This window comes from Biomphalaria glabrata, chromosome 12, assembly GCF_947242115.1.
Source record: "Biomphalaria glabrata chromosome 12, xgBioGlab47.1, whole genome shotgun sequence".
Taxonomy (NCBI): domain Eukaryota; kingdom Metazoa; phylum Mollusca; class Gastropoda; family Planorbidae; genus Biomphalaria; species Biomphalaria glabrata.
The window spans coordinates 2,617,878-2,627,340 of record NC_074722.1 but is presented as its reverse complement, the minus strand read 5'-3'; the positions used below and the strand labels follow the sequence as shown (position 1 = coordinate 2,627,340).

At 32.9% G+C, this 9,463-nt stretch overlaps 1 protein-coding gene across 4 annotated transcripts; it reads right to left on the bottom strand.

Annotated features, from left to right (window-relative positions):
• Nucleotides 1-1,053: 1,053 nt before the first annotated feature.
• On the bottom strand, nucleotides 1,054-8,938 carry LOC106074243 (alpha-ketoglutarate-dependent dioxygenase alkB homolog 4-like). Of its 4 annotated transcripts, none has more exons than XM_013234993.2 (4): nucleotides 8,848-8,938; nucleotides 8,071-8,276; nucleotides 5,318-5,662; nucleotides 1,054-2,935 (listed from the first exon to the last, which is right to left on the bottom strand). In XM_013234993.2, exons 2-4 carry the CDS (start codon nucleotides 8,224-8,226, stop codon nucleotides 2,408-2,410), a joined length of 1,029 nt encoding a protein of 342 aa, XP_013090447.2. In that variant the 5' UTR covers nucleotides 8,227-8,276; nucleotides 8,848-8,938; the 3' UTR covers nucleotides 1,054-2,407. The 4 variants fall into 4 exon arrangements, with proteins under 4 accessions (XP_013090447.2, XP_055862848.1, XP_055862847.1 ...); XM_056006873.1 differs by having other exon boundaries at nucleotides 8,919-8,934; XM_056006872.1 differs by having other exon boundaries at nucleotides 8,914-8,930.
• Nucleotides 8,939-9,463: the final 525 nt, after the last annotated feature.

The following is a 9,463-nucleotide window of genomic DNA, read 5'->3' as shown; positions in this document are numbered from 1 at the left end:
TCTCAATTAAATTCTTGCTACATTTAATAGGCGTTTTGACATATAATAGGTGATAGACTTAAAATAGATGGCTACACAAAATCTCTTAACTATAACCTGTAAGGAACAACCAAATAAACAAACAACAGAGCAAGAATTTCAAAAGAAGCAAACGTGACTATATTGGACACATAATGCAATGAACAATGGAAAAATATTGCAAAGCAGGCTCTGGTCTGAAGCCCCCAAGGAAAGAGGCTGGAAGACCAAAAGGACAAGAAGCAAAGTTGGCAGGATGAACAGGGGCTCAAGACAGGGGCATTGCAGTGGTGGTAAAGTACTGTTGTAGCCCTAAGCTCCACTGGTAGTCAAAAGGCTTAAATAAACACTGAAAATCAGGATGGATTTTTTTTAGCTAGTTTCAGTAGAAGTTGTATTGGCGCAGGCTTGTCTGACAAGATGTAAGAAACTAAAAGATAAAAAAAAAAGTACCAAAGTCAGCCTAGTTACTTTATATTTTTAGATTGAATGCCACAGTATCTTATTTAAAAAGTACAAGCTACTTCAAATGACAAGATAATTACATCCTATGTGTATCGCTGTGTAAGTTTAATCATGCATGTTAATCAGTGACTTAAAACACTGCCAAATTGTTGTTGGTTTACCTGGCTGATTGGGGTAACCCATTCCATGCTGTAATAGCACTAGGGAAGAAGGAGCACTTGTACAAGTTTGTCCAAGCATATGATATAAGAAATGTGCCTTTATATTTCTGAGTATTTTATTAGGTTTTGTATTTTAGTAGCTCATTTGAATTTCCATGATCTATAGTACCTCATTTAAAATGGAATGATCTATACTACTTTGGTAGGTAGCACACTTATATTTTTTACGATATGTAACTTTTTAATAGTGAATTGACAAACCCTATGATCTATACTACATTAGCACCTTATTTGATGTGTGATCTATACTATCTATACCTGGCCTGAACAGTTTCTGTATTTATATTAAAAACTACTCAACCTTTTAATCAGCCACTTCATCAGAAAAAACAAACATAAGATATTCCAATATATTTTAAAACTTTAATGAGAAAAAAAGATAGGTTAGAATTTACATGAACATGTGGTGTATTAGTGCATCCATTTTAGGGGTCTGACATTTTTATGCCAGAAGTTCTGACAATAATCAAATGTTTTTAAAAGAGACATTTTCACTACACTATACAATAGCTTATATATAATATAAAAATCTCTCCCCCCCCCACCTTTTCCAAAAACAAAGTTTTAATAAAGGTTTTGATTATTTCATGAAAAAATTTTGTAGTCTGATAGCCCAGATATTCCTATCTGAATCCATATTTAAAAAAAACAACATTTAGAATAAAATAGTTCTCTAAATATGTCATAGTTCAACAATCTAATTTAGAATACATCATTTCCAGAGTCAGCAGGTCATTTGGGGGTGGGGGGTGGGTGGGTATTGTGATACTGTTTGATATTTCTTTAATTGTGTGCAGTCTTAGTAAGGGATACCTAAGAGCCTTCTGTAGCTTCTCAATCCAATTACTAAGACCCTCCCATCTAGTTCTGATTTCAGCGTTGAGTGTTTTTGTCCACTTAGACATAGGATTCACTGGAATTAAGAATTTTGTCCACAATGTGATAATACCAAGTGCTTGGCTTTTCTGCTTAATGTGGGCTACTTAAATAACATCTAGATATCCTAATGCAAGCATTTTAAAGAAAATATTTATATTTTCATTTCCTTTCCAAAAAAAGTTTTTAATAAGTGTAACTCTATAGACTGGTATGTATATAGTATGAAATTTTAGGAAACAAAGAAAATATCACACTAATTATGTTGACATAAGACTCTTGCATAAATTTAAAAGCAAAAAAATAATAATAATAATAAATGACAACTAGCAAATTTGCAATCCATTTCCTTTAAAAAAAAAGGGTAACATACAATAAAATAAGTTTGAATTATATGTAAACATTAAACACACGAATCTAATGATTAGAACATCAAGAGTTCATGTTAACTATATTAGATTACATTAGTAAATTAATATTAAATTCTTGTAATTATATTTTAGAGATTTTAAAAGTTTGTCATTTGAGTTATGTTGACTGATGCATTGTGCATTGGAATGTGAGTGCTGTTTAGCTTTAAAGATCAAAGCTAAGTTTTGCTATCTACTTGTTGATATGATCAATATTAGTTGTTTTGGTTAGAAGACATGAAGTCTAGTTTTTTATTTATAACAATACTCAACATGATTCAACCATTCCAAAGGAACTAGTCACATTAAGAATACATGACTTTTAAATAGGATAAAATCTTTGGTTAAGCATGTCAAGATTGTACAAAATCACAATGGCTTTCTTTCTTCTGACGCTATTGGAGCTTTACATTTCTCTTAATCCCAGTGTGGGACATTAGAAGGCTGTATTGCAGTCCCTTGAAATGTCAAGGCCAAAGTCAAAAGATGCTTCCCCTCTTCCTCTTTACTCCCACCTCTGCTGAACTCTTCAGACAGCTCCCTAAAGGTCATGGCCACCCTTCTTCCAATCACGTCTGCTTCGCTAATGCCATGCTTCCACTGGTATCTTGCTTCAGCACTTACGACAATCAGCGAGCGTCTCAGGAGGGGTACCCTGACTTCCAGAAACGGATCCTCATCCAGCGTAAATGTCAAGCAAGAGTCGGACATGAGGTTCAGGGTGACGAGCCTCTCCCCCCACAGCCAAGCATCATCGAAATGTGGGTCAATGTGTGCTCCTCGTTCGCTGCAATATTCCAAGTTGCAGAGCTCTACAGGCTGAAAATCTTTAAGGCAAGAGTGAGCTCCCATCCTTTCAAACAGAAATCTGCTATAGGAAGGTAATCCATTGAAACTTGAAACTCGTATTTTTTGTTTCTTAAAATTAACTTTGGGTCCAAAGTCCTAAAAAGACACAAAAATGTAATAAAAACTGTTACTTTGTTTATCAATGCTTATAGAGAGATTATCAATGCTTATAATTATCAATGCGTTTACTAATATACAGTAAATGAAAATTATGTGACTTCTAGACCCCATTAACTAATAATAACTATATTTTGGATACTTATTCCTAAACTGCTACACTATAACCCTCCTTAAAAGAGTAGAGTAAAATTAAACTAGATTACTTGCTAGCAGAACCATTTTAAGCTATTTCTGCACTAATTAAATACAAACAAAATACAAAGAAAAAAAATACTCTAAAAAAGAAAAAAAAACGAAGCTGATATTTAGTGTAGTTATATTAATTAGTTTGGATCAGTCATGTAATTTAATTTGTAATAGATCTAAAAATGATAAATCTGTGCGATTAGAAATATTTTTACCAATTGTTTTTGTTTAACATAATTTCATGCTTTTAGTTATGATCCTATCACTTGTCTGGACCAATTGGAAAGAGTTGGAGAGGGGGGGGGAGAAGGAGGTATCTAGGTTGTCGCTTTTTAAACAAGTAAGCGACCTGAATTTGAACTCGAGAGCTAAGGCCACCTCAGCTTCCTCAAGCCCAGATAGTAACCACTGAGCTGCTTATGAAAATAGGTTTTATGGTTATTTACAAGTTTCTCTCTACAAATAGTAAGGAGGACTAATTCAACTTATACCACTTTTATCAGTGAAGGAAAATCTTTACCTCGTTCAAACAAAATAATTTATTACCAATATAGTTAATTAACTAATTGGTTTATTTTTTTTTATTGATGCTTGTGTTGTTATGTAAAAGAAATAATTGTGCAAAATTTCAGCTTGATCCGAGATAGGGTGTGGGAGAAATAATGTGTACTTCTTCTTCTTCTTCTTCTAGCCAGCTTTATTGCTGCTGAGCTGTGAGCTCTTTTGCAGACTGTGCCAAGGAAAAAAAGTGTGCTGTTTTCTTCAGCTGTTCAGCACTGCCGTACAGGGTGTTGGTTATGTTGGGCTGTAGTGGAAGTAGGGTCTGCCTAAGGTGGATTAGGGAGGGGCATTCAAAGAGGATATGGTTTACAGTTTCAAAGGGGTGGGCGCAATGTCTGCAAAGGGGTAGTTGTGTGGAGTTTATTTTGTTCAGGTGGTAATTTAATAGTGGTGTGTGTCCTGTTCTTAGTTGGAAGATTGTAGATTGTTCTTTGCGGGGGAGGAAGTTAATACTGTCCAGTTTATGTGTACAAACTTTTTACCAGACAGACAGAGTGAGTTGATAAACATTGTATATTTGTGTTTATGTATCAAATAGACAAACAAATGTACATTTCTACATCATTTTAGAATCAATTAAAAAAGAAACAGCTCTGTTTTTCTTTTTCAATCAGTAAGAATAAAAATTATTGCAAAGAAGTTAATAAAATGTTAAAATTCTGGTTTTTCATTTTCATTTACCTAACCCTTTACTCATGTTTTTAAAAAGAAGATAACAATAGCATTTTTGTGAAAAAGGTCATCCTTTGAATAAAATAAAAGTCCAAATTCCTATTTATTCCATACAGATAAACAATCATTTAAACTATGGTTAAAAAAAAGTAAAGTTCCCCTTTTTAGACCTTGTGGTCTATAGGACAGAAGATGTAAAGGTGATCTGTTTCTGTGGCCTACAGTTAATGAGGGTGTCATGTGGTCAGCACAACAGACCACCTTTACTTTTCCCCAACTAATGTCAGGTACCCATTAGAGCTGAGTGGACTCAGAGGAGCCCAAAGATCCAGAAATTAAAAATCCCAGTCTTCACCAGGATTTGAACCCAGGACTCCCAGTTTGGAAGCCAAGCGCTTTACAGCTCAGCCACCATGCCTCCTATTTATATTTAAACTATGGTACTATTGATAATTTGTTGTATTTTAACAGTTAATGAGATTTTTTTGTTTGTAATCAACATTTTTTGATTGTTATTGGAACTAAACTCATCATTTGAAATAGTTTGGAATTTTTCTACTGCCTTCATGTTAAGCAAAAAATCCATGGAAACCTCATCAATTTAGTATGTTTTAGAAGTTAGAAAAGAATGTCAATAAATACTGTTTAAGAAGGTAGAAAAGAATACCTCTGACTACTGTCTAAGAAGGTAGAAAAAAATACATGTAACTACTCTTTAAAAAGGTAGAAAAGAAAACCACTAGCTACTGTTTAAGATGGTAGAAAAAAATACCTATTGCTACTGTCTAAGAAGGTAGAAAAGAATATACCTCTAGCTACTGTTTAAGAAGGTAGAAAAGAATACATCTAGCTACTGTTTAAGAAGGTAGAAAAGAATCCCTCTAGCTACTGTCTAAGAAGGTAGAAAAGAATACCTCTAGCTACTGTTAAGAATTTCACCTGTTTTTGTCTGCCTGATTGAGACTTTTGAAAGGGTGTTTCTTTAATTGCAGCATCTAGGGAGAACTCTTCATCTGGAGATACAAAGTTTTCTATGATTGTTATTCCTGGAAAATTCATTTTGTGAAGTACATTTTTGTGCTGACATAATTTATTGTCTTCCTTGAGTTCAAGAACATTGCTGGTTGCACCTGGAGATGGTACACTTGTATTGTTTGGTAAATCTTCATTTTGGCATTCTGGGAAAGATGACTGCAAGCTTTGATCTTCAGCTAATGAATCAACTCTTGTATATTGATAAGCTTTCTTGCAATGAACACAGAAATAACATGTTTTCTTCTCAACCTGCAATAAAATAACAAGTTATGCATCACATTTACAAGTGAAACAAAACTTTAAAACTATGCCAGGTAAGGTATGATGAGCTATTACCTAATGACTTTGAGCTAATATCTACTGTCTGGTAAATTTATCCAAATATGTTAGTCATACATCTGGTTTTCGCTAAAACAAGACAAGATGAGCTCTTCTGATAGGAATGTTAAAAATAATTTTGCTAACGACCTAACACATTATGGCTCTATCGTTAACACCGCATATAGAAATTTTGATTATTATTATTAAAATTAGCTACCCAAATTATCTCTAACAAGAGAACAACTGAATCAAAGACAAAAAAAAAGTACAGACCTTCATCAACTGAAATATCTTAAAAATACATGGTTATGACAAAATAGAAAACAAAATTTAATAAAATACTCAGAAAGACACAAAGATAAAGGCACATTCCTCATCCCATACGCTAGGACAAAGTTGTACAAATGCTCCTTCTTCCCGAGTGCTATAAGAGCATAGAATGGGTTGCCTGAGTTAGCCAGGAAAACCAGTGACTTGGCAGAACTTAGGTCATTGGTTAATATGCATGACTAAATGCATGACACGTAGGACATAATCTTTTTCTTTTTTGAAGTAACGTCTGTATTATATAAGATAAGATAATATAAGATAAGGAGGACTAATACATTTTACACTTAAAGGGAAACTAACATGGTTTCTCAAATCTGAGTTGTTGCATTATCTACGCCTGAAAGAAAGCATGACTTTCTAGATCAAGACTAGATCAACTTTTCATATCATTCCATTGATCTCAAAATTAAATACTTATATTCTAGCTATCTAGACCCACAAATTGATGTGATGTGTTGCATTTGAAACAATGATGAGCTCTATTCACTAATTAAAAGTCAAAGAAAGATTCCATATAGAGTATGTGACAAGTAGCTTGGCGCATATCTAGTTCAAAGTTTTATCATTCCTTTTTTAATTTCAGGATTATATTGTACTTTATGTTAAAGAAGTCGACTTGTTCCTGATCTGATACCTGTTTAGATTCGCAGTTGACCAGTTTTGGTATTCAGATTTCTGCCTAGTTTGTCTGTAAATTAAAATTAATATTATATCAAAAATAGTTAAAAGCATTGGAGTTTCCGTTTAATCCTGAACTCTACCAATTAGCCAACTTTACTCTCTGTTTAACCACAGATTTAAAGGGAAACTGGCTTTGACAATTTTTTTTATATTATATATATGTGTTTTCATTAACAGATAATGAATATAGATCTATTATTCTTTTCATTTTATTTTCAATAATGACTTAATTAATGTTTTTCTAATGTAATTTTTCTGTGCATCCAAAATGGTCAGATTTTCACCAGGTTTTTATATGTTGTCATAAATCCCTAAATGTGTATGTATAGAGCAGGTTGTTAACATCAGTCAGACTTGCAGGCTATTTTTTTATACATTCGGGGAGGGGGGGGGTGAAAATGTTACTTTTTTCTTGAATTGCTACTCATAGATCCTATAAGCCACTGTAGGAATAAAGCAATGCCATTGGTTAGATCTAGATCTGCTTTCAGTGTTGTTGACAGGAGTGACATAGATAGTCCCTAAAAATAAAAATCTCACATAATCCTGTTTTTTTTTAAGCTGTGAAGAGTTTACTGACTAATTTATTTAAAAAAATAAAACTTCTAAGCATCTAAATAAAAAAAAATTGGCACAATGTTTACTATTACAACTTTTTACGCAGAATTTAAATACCGTAAGTCAATAACTCAAAACTGAAAAACCATTGGAGTTATCCTTCAATTTTAACAATAGATACATACTCCATAAGGATACAATGTATCCGATACATCAAAAAAAAATGTGTCTGTATTGTCCATTGAGTTTCTGGATCTGAAATTTAAATACTTTCAGCTTTTCTTAGAATTCTACTAATACAAAACTAGATGTAGATCTAGATTTATATAAAATTTGCAGCATAAAAAATGGGGCCATCTTGACTTAGAGAACTGCTTAGACAAGAAGAGTGTTTGTAAACTATGTTTGCTCTATTTTGACTATTATATAGGCTGCCTGGTCATGCGGTTTGCATGCTGGACTGTTGTTCGGACTTATCAATGGTCCCAGATTCAAATCTTGCCTGCTTCCATCCCCCGTCATCCTGCGGGAGGTTTGGACTAGGAAGTAAATTATCTTCAACTCTGAAGTTTGAAGGAACATCCGAAACATGGAAAATAAACACCAATCATCAATTCAATGTCACCAAGTAACCAAGTACCACAAGACAAGATAATATGAAATTGAAAGATATCATCTACATGTAAATTACAAACTCTAATTATATATATATCATAGACTATTTTACATTTATTTATAAATATAATTTTGATTATTAGACTACTAACATTAGATTGAACATTGTGATTTCCAGTAAATAATGCTTGAACTTCATTTTCAGTATTTTTACACAATCGACAGGATCTAATTCCTTTACAACCACATATTTTGTTTGAAGTTTCTGCTAACATTGTTTCAAGTTTTGGATTCAAAGAAGAAGGCATTTTTTATTCTGCCTCTCTTGAATATAGTGTCTAGTCTATAGATCTAGATTCTATATATTGAATTTGGGATTAAATTATTTAATTATTAGATCTACAATTCAGTAAGTACACAACGGAGTCTGAGCAGAGCCAGAGCCTGCCAGAGGCAGAGGATTTTTAAGTTTCTACTTTCTTAGTTTCTAGATATCTAGACTCTAATCTAAGTCTAACTAAATTTTACTAAATAATCTAGATTCTAGTATTTCTAGACCTAAATCTAACACTAACAGTACTAGTAATCTAACTACAACACTGTAATACTAATAACAGTATTTAGATCTAGTAACTATTCTATCTAACTTCTTAAGTCAAGTTTACAGAATTTGAGAATATATTATTATATATTTTTATTATTAATTTAATAGTAAAAAAATAAAAATATATAGTCATCTACTATTTATATTTAAATTATAGTAGATCTAATTAGAATAATTATAGTTATAGACCTAAGACTAGATTTTAGATCTAGGATCTAGACTAGATCGTAGATCTATTCTAATATTAAATAGATTTAGATTAATAATACACATGAATATGAGATAAATCTAGGTAGATCTAGAATCTAGATATGTATCTATATACTATATCTATAATCATAATGATTATTAATTAATGCATAATCTCTGTCTTTATAATAGAGTCTACTACTCTACTGAAGTCTACTGTCTCTATATTAGTTTAGTATAAAAAGAGAGAGAGAGAGAGCACAGACCTATATATATTGTGTCTAGACGGAAAAAAATTCTTGTCTTATCCATTATCAGACCACATATATAGACTCTTTATGTTCTCTCAACCCTTCTATATGGCTCTGATTCATGGACACTAAACAGAAAACAACAGAGACTTCTTGAGCGCTTCCACCAAATATGCTTGCGCTCCATCATGAACAAGACCGCACTACAAACAGCGATGTCCTTGCACACGCCGGTATGGACAGTACGCTGGGTAGGGCACGTATCTCGTATGGGAGACGAACTTATGCCAAAGGCAGTCTTTTTTGGTGAGCTAAAAGATGGTCGACGTAACAGAGCTCCCCCCCCCCTTTTTTTGGAAATGCTTCAAAGACCAGAGAGAGAGAGAGAGAGAGATTATTATATAAATAACTTTTTTTCAAGCTGTAAGGGAAGTCGCCCAGAATCTAGATCTAGGAAAATTGATCCTTTCTGTCTTAGAAAAGAATTGATCTTTAGTTTTC

What these genes read in the sequence shown, in the direction of transcription:
- LOC106074243 (XM_013234993.2), bottom strand. Translation starts at nt 8,226, where the DNA reads ATGCCTTCTTCTTTGAATCCAAAACTTGAAACAATGTTAGCAGAAACT. An exon ending in ATCACAATGTTCAATCTAAT is followed by an intron (nt 5,663 to 8,070) that starts GTTAGTAGTCTA and finishes ATTTTATTGCAG; the next exon opens with GTTGAGAAGAAAACATGTTA. An exon ending in AATCAGGCAGACAAAAACAG is followed by an intron (nt 2,936 to 5,317) that starts GTGAAATTCTTA and finishes GTGTCTTTTTAG; the next exon opens with GACTTTGGACCCAAAGTTAA.